The sequence below is a fragment of the Colletes latitarsis genome, chromosome 7, assembly GCF_051014445.1.
Source record: "Colletes latitarsis isolate SP2378_abdomen chromosome 7, iyColLati1, whole genome shotgun sequence".
Lineage (NCBI taxonomy): Eukaryota > Metazoa > Arthropoda > Insecta > Hymenoptera > Colletidae > Colletes > Colletes latitarsis.
In genome coordinates, this window is record NC_135140.1 from 8,011,285 (window position 1) to 8,030,156 (window position 18,872).

General features: G+C 36.9%; 3 protein-coding genes across 5 annotated transcripts in view; 1 reads left to right on the forward strand and 2 right to left on the reverse strand.

The window, feature by feature from the left end:
- Positions 1-2,174, forward strand: part of LOC143344045 (uncharacterized) — a 42,674-nt gene extending 40,500 nt beyond the window's left edge. Inside the window, exon 8 of the mRNA XM_076769625.1 lies at positions 2,156-2,174. The gene's annotated coding sequence lies outside the window, so the exon portion shown is untranslated. The remainder of the gene's footprint in view (positions 1-2,155) is intronic.
- Positions 1-18,872, reverse strand: part of LOC143344036 (uncharacterized) — a 257,432-nt gene that overhangs the window by 124,044 nt on the left and 114,516 nt on the right. The window lies entirely within an intron of this gene.
- Positions 1-18,872, reverse strand: part of Gckiii (Germinal centre kinase III) — a 196,434-nt gene that overhangs the window by 19,253 nt on the left and 158,309 nt on the right. For all 3 annotated transcript variants that reach the window (XM_076769609.1, XM_076769608.1, XM_076769607.1), the window contains one exon: positions 18,552-18,776. In XM_076769609.1, coding sequence (XP_076625724.1) covers positions 18,552-18,776 — 225 coding nt within the window. The remainder of the gene's footprint in view (positions 1-18,551; positions 18,777-18,872) is intronic.

Sequence of the window (18,872 nt, forward strand, 5' to 3'; positions counted from 1 at the left end):
GCTCTGCCGTGGCTGCTCTTTTTACGGCGAATTCCTTCGCCCTGAATGTCACGCGTGCTTCGCTGAGGACAGACTCGTACCGGGAGGGTGAAAAAAACGTCACTCTTTCAAAATAATTTTCGTGGATTTCTTTCTTCCTCCCCCATCCAGGTGGGAAGAACCGTCATCTTCGCTCCAGATTCTTGCGAGGCGCCGCGAGGTGGTTTTTAATTAAGGAAAACAAACAGACGCGTCAGGATTAATTACTCACGTTTCTAATAAGTGCGAGGCCACTTGTGACGCAAAACGGCACGCTTTGGTCGGGCGACGAGTACGTTTACGAACACATCGAACGAAATTTTTAACAATAATTTTAAAATACGCGTTGTTTGCCGTTTGAAACATTAAAATCCGCCAATCCGTCTAGAAGTTACGATGATTTAAACATTCGCATGAAATATCCGGGCAACATTTCTGGCCATAAATTACATTTTCGATTAGGAATTTTTTTCTCGAAAGTGCGTAGGAATTCAAGGGTATGTCTATTCACCAACAATGATTGCAATTGCCCTCTGCAGCTAAAAATAATTTTTTTAGAACGATTTGAAATTTTTTTTTCACTAAAAAATTTCAGCAGCTACCTACCCTGTCGATTTTTCTTAAAAATTCGTTTTTCATTTTTAATAATTTTGTTTGACGTCCTATAGAAAAGTTGTCTAATACTTTTTTGTAGGTATCCACGATCTCTACTTCGGAAATAAAGCTCAATGAAATACATTCGCTATTGTAGGAATTATGGTTTTTAATCCCTTCACTACAACTGTCTGCCTATCAATACGAATTCAGTGAATAGTTTCTCAACTGACCACCATCCATGAGAAGAAGCTAATATCACCGCGTTGCGTTGGAGATGCGTTTTCTATCGTTTCAAATCTTTTTCCAATAACTTGCAATCAATATCAAGTCCAGCTAGATTCCAACGATCTGTTGTGTCACACTGTGCGTCGTTGCGATGTAGGAGTATGTTAATTTACGTTTCTGACGAACGCGGAGGAATGCCGCGACAGAGAAGACGAAGGAGGCGAGTCTCGATCGCTCGACACGCGAGTGATTAAAACAAAATATAGCGCGTTAATCCTATCGTTGTCCGCGCGGCGTTTCCGTTCGTCGCTTTCGTTGTTCTCGCGATTCCTTTATCTCGCGGATAGAGAGACGGCTGCTGAATGAAGGGAAGGAAAAAATGCTTTTCAGTTTAATGAATGTCGCCTCGCATTAAAAATGGCCGCGTCACGAGCGTGTCACGTCTGGTATGTCGCATTCAGGTATCGTCGAGAGGCGCGCTGAAAGCATCGCGTATAAAAATAAGCAATCCTTGGCTAACAAACGGATATGCCTAATTTTCCGTGGCACGTTCGTGAAACGCGAATGATAATTGAAACCACCCCGCGCAGGGCAACCATTGAGCTCATCTAATGGTATTTAACATCGAAATTAGAGCCGTACTCGTCGATGGAAACGAGAGTCTAAAGTCTCGAATGGAAATACGAGAAAGTCGAGCTAGCAACAACCGTGAAATCGTTTCGCGAAGATTCTATCGACTCTTTATACTTCCAGGAAGAGCAGGAAGGATCTCTGAAAGGAGGGCTTCTGAGTTTGCTAGTGGTGGTCAAGTCCTTTCACGGCCCTTTCTTCAATTTCCAGTCGTCCCTCTTTCCACGACAGCCACGCCGACTCTCAGACAAGGAACGGAGTTAAACTTTTCTAACGATTCGTGTCGTATCGACTCACCCTTTCTCGACAACTTCCCGCGAAATCAGAAAACCCTTTTAGTAGCTGTTAGTCCATTAACTCGATCGAGCTCCATTGTCGACGTTTCTTTTAAAGAGCATGTTCGATTCGCATTATCCACAAATCATTGAAAAGAATACGGAGTATTTTAGTTTAGAAATAAAATGAAATCGACTTTGTTATATTTTGATAAAATTTTCAGTTGAAAGTATCAAAATGAAAATTAGTGTAATTGTGAGAATTAAAAGATGGCGTTTAAAAGGTAAACATCGAAGTGATTGAAGTTTCAATGTTAATTTTGTCATATTCTAAGTGTTAGTGTCTTTCTGGTTGTATCAAATTATTTTTCTTTTATTTAATTTGTCCATCTTTTTGTTTTTAATTTCAGGTTATGAATTACGAAGTTTATTAAGCCTGAAGCTTTATATTTATATACTGAAACGTCGTTTTGGTGACATATGATTCTTATGCGAGCAACCAAAAATTAAAACATTGGTATACATTATAATTTCATTGCTAACAGTTCTCAAAGACTGCAATCGCTGCTTTATTTGAAATTATAGAAGAACACGATGTACCGATCTAACAAAAAAAAATTCAGGATATATTGTGACTTATACACAAAAGCTTAACTGATGAACAATTGGTAAATATATGCTTTGGATATAGTATATAAAATTCCAAATGAAGCTTCGAAGCTACCGTATAATTTTAAATCATTTATATTATGAAGTAAAATCTGTGCAATTTGCATTTTATCTAGCTGCTTCGATTTGCAACGATTTGCATTCAAACTATGCAATAAATATTTGTTGTATCATTAAAAATGAAGATATTTAGGTGGCCTCCTTTAGCTGAGACACGCAGTATATCGTTAAGATCGGTGAACGTGACACTGCCCGGAATGCAAAGGGTTAAATTCGAAATACGATGTAAAATAAAGGGTGTCAAGAAACGTCTTCGGATAAATATTACGTAATTTTTCGTCCGTCGTATCGACGAACGAGAAAAAGAGAGTCGCATGGAAGAAGCAAAAAGAAACCTGGACGAATGAGTGATTAATGGCCGATTTTGCTTCTCTATCGCGTGTCCTTTTGTTCCTATGTTTCGCGAAACGGCAGGCGTGCCGGTGGCAGTGATGAACGACGGGACGAAATTAATCTTCGCTTCAACGATATTCGTGCCCTCGCATAGGCTATTTCTCCAGCTCGGTTGAACCGTGGAATTAAATGTCGATAAATCGGGATATTCTCTCCCGGGTACCGATAAAATATGCTACCGAAAACATTGCGTCCTAAATCATCGTGGTCGCTCCTTTCCCTGTAACGTTACGTGGACCGAAGGAGAAAAAGATGTACCGAGCCGTGATTTAGCAACCGACTCGCACGATTTCGTTGACCAAAACAGGAATTCGAGATCTCGTTGGAACGTAGAAATGGAATAAAATGTCGATGAATAGATACTATCCCTGGGATCAGATTCGAAACACTGCGTCTGTTACGTTGCAATTTCATTAACGCTAGAACTACCGAAGTGGTCAAAATGATTCGTGATTTCTAATAAAAATTGTAAAAAATTTACTTGGCTTGATTTCCGAAATTCTGTCCCAGCTATTTATAAGAGAATGGATGAGCATTTATTTCCATTGCATGGTACATTTTTTTCAAGTGTCTGTTGTTTGTAGAAATTGTACCTGTCTACTGGGAAACAAATGATTAAAGTTGGAAGCTTCGGTAACTTTTGCAATTATTTATGTTTTTGATTGAAAAAAATTGTGAATACTCTTAGAACATGTATCGATGTATGACAAAACCCCTTGACGTACGATGTAATGTAATTTTTCAAACATATACTATTTAATTTTGTTTAAATTTGCTCGTACAAGGAACGGTCATGAAAAAGAATACATTTGTTTTACTACTACCTTGTGAATGTAAAAATGTGTTGATTTTACAAGAACTTGTGACGTGTCAGACTCGTCATCGTATGGCAAGGGGTTAAAAAGTCCCAGGGTTTTTTCAGAAAAGAATAACTTAAAAAGTGCTTTTTTTCGTTCCCAAAAGAAAAGAAGACTCCCTTAACAAGTAACATACATATAATTTTTGGACACCCTGTGCCTTAGCACCTTTCTTCAACGACGATGGTAGTAATAATAATTTATTAATTCTTCAATCCATATCTTTCAGCCATATACTCAAGAGAATATTAAATAAAAATCGATAGAGACTATGTTTAGATTTATTTTTAGTAAGAAAATCTCATCTTACCATATTTAACACTTTTACTGGCACGTCATCCATACGTGGATGACAAGACTTTTCACTTCGGAACTAAAACAATTAATTCTCAAGCTGAAATGTCAAAGGAAATAACTTTGAGTAGGGTTCACAAATTTTACTTCTTGTTACGAAAATAACTTCTAAAACAAATTTTAATTCATATAGTTTACAATTGTTTAAAAGTTTTGGTCTCACAAAGAATCGTATTTAATGTATTAGGAAAAGTAAAACATTTTTACTGACGTCTTTCAAGTAATAAATTTGCAAATCGCGTATTCAATAAAATTTTAAAATTCATTTGTCTTAGAAACCAAGAAACGACTTCTTTTTTCACATAGAATCACCACTTTCCTGGATGTTCCATATTCCCGAGACATCCTGTTGCGCTCGATGTTTGAGACGTTCGAGCAAAAGGAGCAACCATAATTATAATCCATCAGGAGCTTCCCGTTAGACCTGATATTCGAAAAGTAGCTGCCGACCAGTAATTACATCTTGTCTTTGGTGAAATCTTCGCCGCAAAATGACGGCTGGGCGTGAGTTTTTCTAGTTCGAGTCGGTCACGACGACCGGATTGAGCAACGCTAATCGCGTATTAGGATGCAGCGAAGCGCAGGAGACATTCTGCGCCCGAGGAACAGAGAAAGGAACGACGGATTAATCACGAGGTCTGTCGACAACAGACGGGGTGCTCGGACGAGAGCGAAAGCGAACAATTTCAACGGATCGTCGATTAGAGATAATCGCGATGAAATGAGGAAGACGTGGCGCGTGATATTGCAAAAAAGAAATTCATCGCTGTTTGGGGCGTCGGGCAGCCGCGAATCTATTCTTAGATCGGAGCCATTAGGAAATTGGTCGATTAATAATAGCAACGGCTTGATCGCGTTGCATAAAGTAATCCTCTTTAATCCTCAGAAGTTTTCAGAAATCCCTAAAAAGACTAGAAAACAAAAATGCGACTATTTTGATCGGATAATTTTAGATTTCTATAAACACAACTATGTATTTTTGAATTTGAAACATTAAAAAAAGGTGTCAAAGATCAAGATAAACAGAATTAATATAAAAGTTGGAAATATTATTAAGATTAATAAGTTTGACATTAATGATATTGTATTTTTCTGATATTAAAACATATTTACCGGATGTAAATTTGTTCTTTTTTTCAAAGAGTTTTAATCTTGTTATTTTAATTGGCTTTATGACCACTTTAAGACAGTAAATTATTTAGTTAATTATTTATACTGAAAGATATTATCTTTTATACTTAGTTTGAATTTTTGCATTCTTTTTGTTATAGAAACGTTTTAAAAACATGAAAAAGTTGTTAATCTAACTTCAGAGCGTTTATTTTTTAAACTATCGACTTTTTTCTTTTCTTTTGCCACCGACTAGAGCAAAACTCATACTAATTAAGAATCTTTCACGGTTTTTTCATATCAAACAAATAGAATGGCTGGAATTATGGACACCGTGAGACGATCTTTTTTATAAAAGCGACTATGTTTGAGAGTTTGCAGTGCCAGCAATATTAACTTGTTTTCGCCGAAAATATTTTAAAACGTCACTGAAATATGTATAAATAAACCTTGTAAATTTTATTGCAAAAGGTCTTATAGTTTATTCGCAAAAAATTTCCCAAGAAAGTTTGAATAAACGCGCTTCACACTAGAAGACCCCTTTAACCCTAAAATGTTTATTATAATGAATTCACTATCTTATTACTGTGAAAATATATTAATGAATTTTCACTAAAGAAATAAGTATCTTTTATTTTATACTTGGTACACAATTCCTCTTCGTATGGAAAATAGCTTGGACCCAGTGGTCAGAAAACTTAAAATACTTCTAGACCGTTAAGGATTAAAAAATACTACAAAATAACAAGTACCCCATTGAATTATTTTTACTTGTATTATAATTTGAAACAATATCGAGAACACAACGTGTTAAAATGGCAACGACGAGCCGATCATAATCGCTAGGCCATTCAGCATCGGTACATCACGTAATAAGCATTCAATTAGATTCTTTCGTTTATAAAACCCGAGATGCTCGTTCGAGTCTGAACGGGCCGCAAGTACGCGCGATTGGAGAATCTTCTTTTGTTCGATAAACAATGAAACGAACGTAATGGGCAGCGAAGGCGCCAACAGGATGGCCTCAGGACCCTCGATGCCTGGACGATGTTCCGCTATTTCAGTTCGGAATCGTGTCGATTTAAAAAAAAAAAAAAAAAAAAAAAAAAAAAAAAAAAAATAGAAAACAAATGAAAGAAAGCGAACTTCACTGACCAGCGAAATTAATTATTTCGAATGTAAAACAGGCCGGGACGGAACAATTACGTCCCGATGGCCGAGGAGCGCGGAGAGACTCGAAGAATGCTCGATTGTCAATTCGAACGCTTGTAATTACTCGCGGAAAAAGGAACGGTGGGGGGAGAGGGGAAGGCATTAAATAATGACGCTCGGGAAAGAGGAGAATAACGTCGAACAGCATTCACGGACTGGACCAACACACGCCCAGACCCGGGAACAATAATAATCCGTCTCCGGGGAGGTTGAGAGAAAGGGAGAAATAGAAAAAAAGAAAAGCGACCGGGAAGGCAACGAGAAGAGAATCACGACGAAACGCCCCTCATCATCCACGATGCATCCGGATTGAGAAACGTTAAGGAGTGTCGCCGAAGTACGATGACTGTTATTGCTCGCCTCGACCTACCTACGTCGAAACGTGTCTCCGACGCGCTTTTCTCGTGCGCCTGAGCAAAGTACATACCCGAGGCATTCTCATTTGCGATTTCGAAACCAGACGCGAAACGACGCTCGCTTTCGTCACGGCTTCGCGTCGAGGGAGAAAAATTCTTGGCCACGATTGCGGACGGGAAGAGAACGAAACTAAGGTTCGCGATCAACGCGCGCGCTCGCCTCACCCGGGAGAAATTAAGAATCCTTTCTGGACAAATATGCTCCACTTGTCGTTAGGCCACCGTCTTGTCCCCCTGATCGCTAAAGATAAGCTATTGGCGAACGTAGAGTAAAAAGAAATTAATACTGTGATGCGATGGAAATTGTAAAATGTAACTAACACAGTACTGGACGTAAGTATTGGCACAGCATGGTTAATGCACACAAATTGATTTGAAGGAACAACTTTTTGACATATTCATTTATTATCTATTTTAGTTTATTATACAGGATGTTCTGTATTTTTCCGTACACACTTCAGCAGTACGTTCTAAAAGTAAAACTAAGACTAAAATGTTATATAAGAAAAAATCTATAAATGCTTTGTTAAGAAGTTATAACAAAAATATGAACTGTGAAACTCGGTTGAGCTTCAGGACATTAAAATAAGAAAACAAATTAATAATAAAATAAAATAAGAAAGAATTAACTCTGCAATTATAAGGGAAATGTGACACGTATTGTATATCATGGATTTTACCAAAATGTTAGCGAACAATTTAACATTTTCGTTTTACAAACGTATCAGCTTTTTTTGAAAAGGATCCTTGAAATTAATGGTAGAATTCTATCAACAATTGTATTTTAGACTTGATATTTATTCTATTTTTTCATGAATAAATATTTAGTTCTCTGAAGAATGCTGATTTGTATCCTTCGAAACGCTTGTAATCCAGTGAGAAATCGTCAGGTACGAGTAAACTCGTAGTCGACGGATTAAACCGTCGTCAAAAAGTAGATAGTATGCACGTAGCCTAAGGGTTAACCTGAGATTTTTTCCGATCCGACAGCGTCGTCGTTTATTAATCGTGCGTCGTGACGCGAAGATCTGCAAACTCGCGCGTCAGCGGATCCCGTAAAAAGCAACGACGAGAGTAAAGTAAAGCGCCGGTAGCCGAGAGAACCACGAAGGAGTGTCTCAATAGGCCGATAACTGTTGTTGACCGAGCTGATCAACTTAATAACAGTCCCCGGAGGCAGGAAGATCATGCAGAGAAGAAGCGAAGAAGCTACTCTGGGGAGGTGCGGATTCACCCGTCACGCGATGACATCAGACGCGCAGACATTCGTGTAGGTACAGTAATCCCTCCCTAATGTTCGCTGCCGAACGTTATATACGCGAATGTTATCGAGGGAGGTACTTGGAAATTGTCGACTGTTATCTGAGCGAGTGAAATGGAGAAAAATGTTCAACGTTTGTTTATACTACAGGTTTTAAAATCATTCAGAATCCAAAATGTGTTGTTTTCTTTACGATTTGCATGATTTTCGTATTGTAACTCAAGTTTAAAGTAGGAAACTTGATTTGTTAATAATATTACGCTTTTTAACATATTCATTTTTAATCATCTCGTATCTTTTTAGTGAGTCCAATATCTTCATACATTTCTTTTTTCTCATTTTTAAACTTTATTTTTAACGTTTTCGAGAAAATCAGGTTAATTCTTATATGTGAACATTTAATGACCAGACCTGTGAAATTCTATTCTGTTCTGCTATCTACATTAGTTTACGAATTTTTTCATTTCCTTTCTTAATGTTTCTTTCTTATTGTCAAACTTTACATGAGTGCAGTTCCGAAATTACTAGTGTTTTTCCCATAATTAAGCCACTGTTAGAAGCGGCAAAGCTTCCCCTTTAAAATGGTCTTTGGATTTTGTCGATCCGACTTTCCGTTTTCGAGATATCGTAATTTATGTAAAAGGTAATTTTTTAAATTCCGCTCTCCGCCTCAGAAAAGGCTATTAACGCGTATTAAAAATACTAAAAGTTTAGACGCGTGCAGTTCCGAAACTATTAGTGTTTTATTAATTATTGAGGCATTGTTAGAAGCGGCAAAGCCTCCCCTTTAAAATGGTCTTTGGATTTTGTCGATCCGACTTTCCGTTTTCGAGATATCGTAATTTATGTAAAAGGTAATTTTTTAAATTCCGCTCTCCGCCTCAGAAAAGGTTATTAACGCGTATTAAAAATACTAAAAGTTTAGACGCGTGCAGTTCCGAAACTATTAGTGTTTTATTAATTATTGAGGCATTGTTAGAAGCGGCAAAGCCTCCCCTTTAAAATGGTCTTTGGATTTTGTCGATCCGACTTTCCGTTTTCGAGATATCGTAATTTATGTAAAAGGTAATTTTTTTAATTCGACTATCTCTGTCTTCGTCTAGCGGAGTCGGACCTCCTTGTCGCACGTGCGTGGTGCTGACCTACCCCGCGTACGTGACTGCCGCGACCTAGTCCGGCGTAGTATTTCCAAGAATTTACTACGCACTGTTTACTATCTACGCGCGCGGGGATGAATGAACTCGCGCGAGCGCAACAAAAACGTAAACAAACCCTATCTCCGAAACTAGCCACCGCATCGACGCGAAACTAAAATCGCTATATCTCCGGAACTAATAAAGCTATCGACTCGCACGAACGCTCATTTTAAAGAGCATTTCATCCTCTATCCAATGACTATACCAGCTATTATAATTTTTGCTATCTTCTATGTTTATTTTCACATTTACATTGACGCTACATACCCAAAGTAGTTTTAGCACTTCCTGTTGATCATACGACTGCTGTGCGATAAAACCGGATTATAAATTATCTATTTAATTGAAAATGAATTTAAATTTGTATCTAGAATATTTGCATAATTACTAGTCAGCATTTTTTTGTAAATAATTATTTTTTCCAGAATTAATTACAGTATCGACAAAATTTGTTTTCAAGGGCGTTTCATAAATTTTCTGTATGAAATTGAAGTATTAATTATGCACATTTAGAGTAAAATTATTCAATATTTTTGTAGAGATTTAACCATGGAACTAACCATGCGATTTACTTGAAACAAAAATCGTTATATCACCGGAACTAATTATGCTATCGAGTTGAATGAACACTCATTTTAAAGGGTTTTTCATCCCCTATCCTATAAACGTAACAACTATTTTAATTTATGCTGTCTTCTATGTTTAGTTTCATATTTATTGTGACACTATGCATCCAAAGAAATTTCAGCAATTCCTGTCGATTATGTGACCAGTTATGGACGAGGAAATTTTAAACACGGTCATTTGATTCATCGTCGTAGGCTTAGTGTTAAAATGGCGCATGCACGAGGTCTGCTGAAAGTTTGCCCGCAGGTTCGTCGACTATCCTCGCGAAAAAGACGGTTAGACACATCCTCTGGTAAGCCTCCGATAAACTTCCGTGTGTACACTCCGCAACACTTGACTAAACACAGTGGTACGTTCCCTATAGGGGAGAGTAGGGTGAGTTGTTACAGGTGCAAGTTCTTACAAAGCATTTTAAAATTCTTCTATTTTATGAAATGAAATGAAAATGATTAATGTAACATCAACTAAAAGTTACCCCGTATGCGTTTTGTTTATCATTAATCGAAGAGTTCCGTAGTTACGTTCATACTGTTTAAACAGAAAACGTATAATATCTATTGAAAGAAAACGTTTGAATAGAAAATCGTGTTAAAAGACTACCGCGAGAAACAGAAACTTTTTGCAAAATAACAAACGAGTCGGACCACTGATAAGTAAAAAAGTTGTACGATCGAATCGAGCATTTTTATTCGTTATTCGAGGATACAATTTGCCCGATCCGAAATCAACTTCGCCCACCTCAAGTTAATATTCTCCCGTGGGCCAACGATTAACGCGGATGCGTTGTTGGAATGCTGCATTGTTAGCGCGGAGACGCAGTAAAGGAGGGAAGCGAAAAGGACGAGGGAAAGGAGGGATTCTTAGATGGATGGACGTAAAAAAAGACGATAGAAAATGAGATCTCCGTAGGCGAGCGTGAGGAAATCTCCGGAAGAGGCCCCCAGATGCTTTTTCTTCGCCCTCTCGCAGCTTTTTCCGTGGCATCGGCGGAGAATAGGTATCGAGAATGGAATTGCGGAGGATGGAAGATCCTTTTGTGCGCGCGGCTGTGATTAATGGCGGCACAATGGCCGCGTGCCGTGGGATATAATCGTACGCAACGCACACGAACGGATCGGTTTATAATGCCGTTATTGCCGTGGCACGCTACGATTCCAGAAAAATATATGTATATTGAAGACATCTTCTTCGGATACCTCGCTGAACAAATCGATCCAAGGGATTAAGGGAGGAAACCACTGTGACGGTTGAAAATAAAGGCAATTTTCAAAAATTTGTTGTGCCTAATGCTTTTTTCTTTTGTTCTAGTACCTGCTCAAACTCGTACTAATTAAGAATCTTTCACGTTATTTTATTTCGAACAAACAGAATGACCGGAAATCATGAACGCCGTGAGACGATCTTTTTTAAAAGCGACTATGTTTGAGACAATGCAGTGCCACAAATTTTAACTTTTTCTCGCCTAAAAAATTTGTATACGTCACTAAAATATGTATAAATAAACCTTGTAAATTTGTCTGCAAAAGGTCTTACAGTTTATTCGCAAAAAATTTCCCAAGAAAGCCTAAAAAAACGGACTTAACATTAGAAAACCTCCTTAAGGGGGGGAACCATTGTGAGGACTGAAAATAAAGGCAATTTTCAAAAATTTTTTGTGCGTAACTATAAAACTTTTTCTGATAAATGTTTAACGTTTTCGAAAGTACATTTCTTGAACTACTTTTTGTAAAAATTTCCTATAAAAATATTAATTACTATAGCTATGATAGGAATCAGCATGGGAGGCCTCCAAAAATTTGTTAGAAACGGGCAGACGTGTAATTTTTCACTGCAAATTATGAAACAAGAAATCATACAATTTTCTCAAACTATAAGACAGTAGCTAAATAATTATTTATTATAAAATGGTGGAACTTTGAAGGAAAAATCTCAAAAAACTGTGACGCAATCAATATTTCTTTTAACACCACGTCACCATAATTCTTTTATAATTAATATAAATGTAAAAGTGTCACAGGTAAATCGCCATTTTGCAATCGATCACATCTCCTCTCATTATAAAAGCGAAGAAAGTAATCGATAAAATACTTGTCTTCCTATTTCACATAATTATACAACTCATTAATGATTCATTCTAATTAAAAGTGTTTTTAATGAATTTATTAATATTGTTATATTTTTTTGATTTATGTGCGTCCTGTAGCAATTACTGAATATTTGTTTTAATAATTAAAGTGATAGTAACTTACCTGCTATGAGGCAGGTTAATACAAAGTACCTCGCTTTGCAAAATTAATTTTTTCGTAGACACATATCTTACTTAGATGAATGTAACGGTGGTCGTTTGTAGTAAAAATCCTGATCAATAGGCCAAGTAAGCTTTCTTAAAAATCCTAACCACTAAACCTGAGTTCTATCTAGGGGTATTTTTCCCAGCTCTTCAATATACAATGTGGCAGTCCACGCGTTAAATTCCACAGCCCACGAACAATATCCTGCAATGCTTTCAGTCTCGAGCTCCGTGTCGATCGATCGAATCGCTGGATAAAAATTTCAACCCCTATCTTTCGTTTCTCTGATGAGTTCTTCAACCGACTATTTCAGATAGAGGGATTCTACTCCATTAAATTCTTCAATTTCGAGTGACTGAAACCGATCATTTTCCCCGAGCCAATCCAATTGAAACAAAAAGAGACGAATAGTCTAAAATTAGCCACATTGAACGATCGCCAAAATGTAATATCGTATTAATCCGCGAATGTCGATCGTTCCAAGATAAATGAACATACGTGATTTCTATCGACTAGAAAGGAGCCATCGGTGATTAAAACTGAAGCACATTCGAAGTCTATTCCTGCAAAGCACTTATAATATATCTTGGGTAATTCTTTAGCAGTTTCAGCGTAGAAAAATTTATTTCGCAGCTAGCAATTGTGAGAAAAATACGCAGTAATATTACAATATTTCGTACCGAGTCCCCAAGATTATACTTTTGAATAAACTGCAAGAGTTCAAGGGGCTCTTCCTTTCACATCTTTGTTTCGTCTTGCGTAACTTCAATAGTAATACAACTTTGAAGTCTTTTTCTTTCAACGAGGTACTCTTTCTTTTCAATGTCATCGCGACCGTGATCTAGTTGGCATTCGTATTTATCATCCAAAAGATTCCTTGAACTAATGTTCTTTTTTTTTAAAACCAGAAGGTTGTATACATCATCAAGAGTGTAGACAGTAATTACTTATTTTTTAATATAATATACAATAATCGACACATTATTCTAATACTTTTTCTTTGAGTCATTTATTCTCAAAGAAAACTGAATTTAAAATAGCTAGGTGGGGGCAAATGGAGCCCCATTTGGCTACGTCCTTCTATACCACTATTTGTTTTATTTTTATTTTGTATTCGAGTACCGAATAAAATGTTACTTAAATTAAAATTATACGTATATGTGCGTTCAGTTTTCCTTCTTACTGCAAGCTTCTGGTTTCCATACCGATAGATTATAAATATTTAACACTAGAATTATCAACAATTATAGTGCATTTATTTGTAAAATATATAATGCACTGGAAATAAGTGTTTATTTAATTTTATTTTAAATTTTGAAAGATTTAGTCGAATAAATTTTTTACAAGTTTTATTAGAAATTACTAATGGATCATTTTGACTGCTTTGGTAGTTCTAGTGTTAATTTAGAAAATAAGAAACGTCTGAATCATGGACCCCCGACTGTGGTTTGCAAATCCTATTAAAATTGCAAACAAAAATGATGCACGGCGTAACGGAGAAGCAAAACGATCGTCGCTGTCCGCGATCAGGGGGAGAACGGTGCCAGCGTTAATTGCAAGACAAGGGTAGAAACAAGCTCGGCGATTCTCCCTCATGGGAGGCTCGTGGAACGGGAAAACGGATTAGAGAGCAGCGTCGGTGCTCCCTTCGTTTCTGGACCCGGGAAGCGGAAAATTAAGATGATTACCTATGAAATGAAGCGGCGCCTGATATTAAGCTCCGCCGAGAACTTCCCTTAATGACCGCGCGAAACGGTCATTAGCGATCGTTAGTTACCCATCCGGCTGTCCGCGGTTCGATCGGAATACGGTCGCGGTAACGAATTGTAATCTCGACAATGAAATCCTAAAACGGCGGCTATTCTCGTAGCTAATTTTCCACCAAACGTCGATCTTCCAACGTCGTTTGCACAGTGTGCAAATTGAATTGATTTAAGCAACGAAACTACTAATACGAGTTGCAATACCATTTCATAAAACTATAGCAAACAACAGAAGTGGGAAAATAATAAATAACAAATACAGAAAACTATATAAGAAAATATTGAATTATAGTTTTAGTTGGATTTTTACTGATTCGAATGGAGGAAAGTATAAAGATTATTGATATTTTCTTTTTCGAATAAAAGTGGTATTTCTATGATTCGATAATAAGATGATAGAGTATCTTTTACAGAGTTTAAAATGTAATTTAGAAGAAAAATCCTTTTCATTAACTTTCACTTTAAATAGGAAAAAATGATACACGGGATCTAACTTAATGATTTCACATTTTACGTGAATTTTCAACAGATTGATTGATCGTGTAATTAAATCCAGACATTTTTTCACAAAATTAACTCAAAAATCGCCTTTTTAAAATAGTAAACATTTCTGCTATTAATCCCTTAATTTCAAAGTGAAAGGTTCACGTCACCTTGAGGGTTGAATCATTTTTCATAAGAATGATAATTTGAACCCTGAATAATAATATAGAATTGGTCCCATTGAAAGAATTTCAGTAATTACAAATTTGAGTATCTATAAGGTCTGTAAATAGTATGCAGGGTGTTCGACCACATCTGGGAAAAATTTTAATGAAAGATTCTAGAGGCGAAAATCAAGAATATCGATTTGTTGATTGAGGCTTCGCTAAAGAGTTATTAAAAAATTAAATTAAAAAATTTCAAATCATTCACGGAAAAATTATTACTGGTTGCGAGGGTCAATTATAGTCATTTTTGGTGAATAGACATACCCCTGAAATCCTATCCACTTTCGAGAAAAAAATTCGAGTAGGTGTGAAATTTTTCGACAAAATTAAAAAATTTTAAATCATTCTAAAAAAATTATTTTTAGTTGCAGGGCTCAATTACAAACATTTTTGGTGAATAGACATACCCTCGAATTCCTACGCACTTTCGAGAAAAAAATTCCTTATCGAAAATATAATTTCTGACCAGAAATGTTACCCCGAAATTTCATGCAAATCTTTAAAACATCATAACTCCTGAACGGATTGGACGATTTTGATGTTTAAAAAAGCAAACTACGCGTATTTTGGCGGAGAATATGTAGAAATCGCAAAAATATTCGAAAAGTTATTCCGTGACTCCGCAAAATGAGAAAAACCACATGAAAATGGTCCAATTTTCAAACGACCGTAACTCCTGAAATAGTGAATATATTTCAATGAAACTTTTTTCTCAACTAGTACTCATGGGTACCTACAAAAAAGTATTAGACAACTTTTCTGTAGGGCGTCAAACAAAATTACTAAAAATGAAAAACGAATTTTTAAGAAAAATCGACAGGGGGTAGGTGCCTAAATTTCTCGGCAAAAAAAAAAAATTTCAAATCGTTCTAAAAAAATTATTTTCAGTTACGGGGGTCAATTACAATCATTTTTGGTTAATACACCTACCCCCGAAATCCTTCGCACTTTCGAGAAAAAAATTCGAGTAGGTGTGAAATTTTTCGACAAATTGAAAAAATTGCAAATCATTCTAAAAAAATTATTTTCAGTTGCAGGGGTCAATTACAATCATTTTTGGTAAATACACCTACCCCCGAATTCCTATGCACTTTCAAGAAAAAAATTCCTAAACGAAAAAACTGTGTGGCCGGAAATGTTTCTAACTTTTTAATGAAGTCTCAATCAACAAATTAGTATCGTTGATTTTCACCTTATTCTGGCCTCTAGAATCTCCCATTAAAATTTTTCCCTGGGGTGGCCGAACACCCTGTATAAATTAGCAATTCCTTGTATTATTAAGTTAGTAAATATATAAAGTCAAACTTGGTATGTGGTCCAACGTCACATGATAGCAGGATTGGAATTAAATTAACGAACGACAGTAAATATTATTTTGAAAATATTTTACACGGAACAGCATATTTTCGATTTAAAAAGATTTTCCTGTTGCCAAAGACAGCCAGTCCTATCATCCCCTAATTTTTCTAAGGCTAGTCCCTTCGAACGACAACACACGTGGTTGATGGTGCTAAACAGTCGAGGTTTCACGCTGAACTTGCACGCATCTGACCGCTTTATGAGCTCGCAAATAGCACTGGCTGCTGAACAATGCAACAAAACGAACAGGCTTAAAACGCGTCTCGTCCCGGCCAACGTCGAAAGCGTGTCGAGAATCCCGCAGAACGCAACTTGTCATGGTTCACCAGGTTCCTCCGGAGGACAAAGGCCTATGCAAACCCGAGGCAACGCGATCCAACAACCTCTCCACCGGCGCGACTTCGTCGATACCGTTCATCTAAAATTCCTTCAACGAACTTCTTCACTTTTCTTTCACGCTATTATTCTCTGTCATTACTTTTTCTTTCGCTATTTGTTAACTGACCTCTATGACCCCCTAGGAATCTCCTCCGCTTCGCGACAAACCGATGTCACACCTGGATTTATAGTATTTATTAAAACTAACACGTCACACATTTTGTGGAACGCAAGTTATTCCTTAGTAAAATGAAAAAATATTTTTCAGTATTTATACATTTATAATTTATTAATAACAGTCAGATTCAGAGTCATCTTTGGTGAGAAGTTTCAGAAAATCGAAGGATCGAAGGCATGTGTGAATCAAAAAAGTAATCAGAAATTAAGTAGTGAACGAATCATTTATTCAACGACAGCGATTATACAAATAATAAATCTGGGAAATGGTTCAATAATACTCAGCCGTGATTGTCAACCATAATAATTCCTGTTTTTAAAAATAAATCTTGAAATTGAAATTCTCTATAATTGGCAGAGTGCAACTTAAAGAGGGCATCAATAATGCATATTTTATGAGTTTTTCAGAAATATCTAACGAACAAAGAAGAAGCTTCAGTGGAAATAAAATCCACTGGACGAGTCAAAGATTGATTCTCGACTAAAAAGTCCAATCGGTGTCAGAATCTGACACGCAAGAATGGATTTAGAAAGATTAATTTTTCATATAATCGATTCAGAACCGGATCGTTTTTATCCAGAATAGAAGACGGAGGGTCGAATTCAACGTACGGACAAAGTTTTATACCGAAATATTAAAATCCTGCCACCGAACGCGATTTTATTTTACTTTCGAACGAGCACACTCGACCGACCGCAGGAAGCGGAAGCGTCTGCGCGACACTGTCGAGCCGGAAGCGACGGTTAACCGACCGTTAAGCCCTTCCTATTATTCGCGTATGAAAAATGATGGGGGCGTATTGGCCGAGTGTTCCTAATAATGGACCAAACCGGTCTCGTTCGCGTAAAACCGTTGAAAATATTGTGGAAATCCATCGGTTCGTAACGGCGACAGAAAGGCGTGGCTCTGTGGTTTTTTCGCCGACTGCAATCTGCAATTCTGCGTGCAGCACTTCACGCTGGCACGCATGAATTCAACCACGATGATTTATTTACCCGCGAACACGCATACGACGGGCTACGATTACCCAAAGCGCCCTGCGTATACAATCTGTGGTACTCGGTTCGATCGTAACGCGTTCCCAACCACTTATCGATATTTCTCTGGATTGCAAGCTTCACCTCGTAAACAACACAGGGAAAATTGTATAAGAACAATGGTATAATATATGGACAATCAAAAGAACAAAAATGGACGACCTCGTAAAAGATTTTTACCAGTTAACCCTCCTCCAACACAATTTTAACAGAAAAGAAAAAGTTATAGCTTTCTGACTAAGAACAGGATACGCTAAAGTCACTCAAGAATACTTGATCCAAAAAGCTGAATAACCTTATTGCGATTAATAACGTTAAAGAGCTAGAGACTGCAATAAGATACGAAAGAAATAAAATTCAAAACACAGTATTACGGAAACTAATTAGTAGTATGAAAAACAGAATATTTGATATAATTAGGAACAAGGGCGGTAGTACCAGTTACTAATTTTTCAATGCATTTCTCTAAGGCAAATTTAAAAGACTGTTCTTATCCAAATTTCGCTATATTTCCGTGTGTTAAATTGCAACATCTTGTTTACGACAAAAATAAACTATTTTTTCCAGATGTGTATATTACTTTACAGTTTCTATTACACCTTAATTATTTCCTAGCATTCCTTTTACTGCATCATCAAAGTTATTTAAATTCTTATTAAACATCACAGTGTTCTTATAGAAATTTCGTCCACAATAAGTACGACACAAAACCTGACGCAGCTCTAACGGATCAAAAAGGAAGAGAAAACACCTTTAAGTACCTGAAGGATATAAACATCTTCGATAGAATATAATTAACAACGTACAGAAATCCGTCGCTAATGACCCTGTAGTCGATGGGACGTAATACCCTCAAGAAGAAGAAGAAGCTTTACGCGAACGTAAAATTTATGGTGATTTCGGACGAACACGTTGAACAAGAATAAACGTCTTACCTTGAGATAGGACCCATAATACTTGGTGACGTATGGGCTGTCGCACTGGGACAGCACCATGATTTCCTGCTGTATATCTTCAATCTCATCCTCCGCCTCTTCGAGATCGATGATCTTGATGGCAACAACTTGCTGGGTCCTATTGTCGATGCCTTTGAACACCTCGCCGAAACTACCCCTACCAATTCGTTCTTGTTTCGTGAATATCAGTTCGGGGTCCACCTTCTGCAACCAAAATAAACGTTTCTTCTAAATACAGTTGATTAAAGATAATGTCGTTTTTATGTAACATACTATTATTTTATGTTAAGTTCCTTTGGT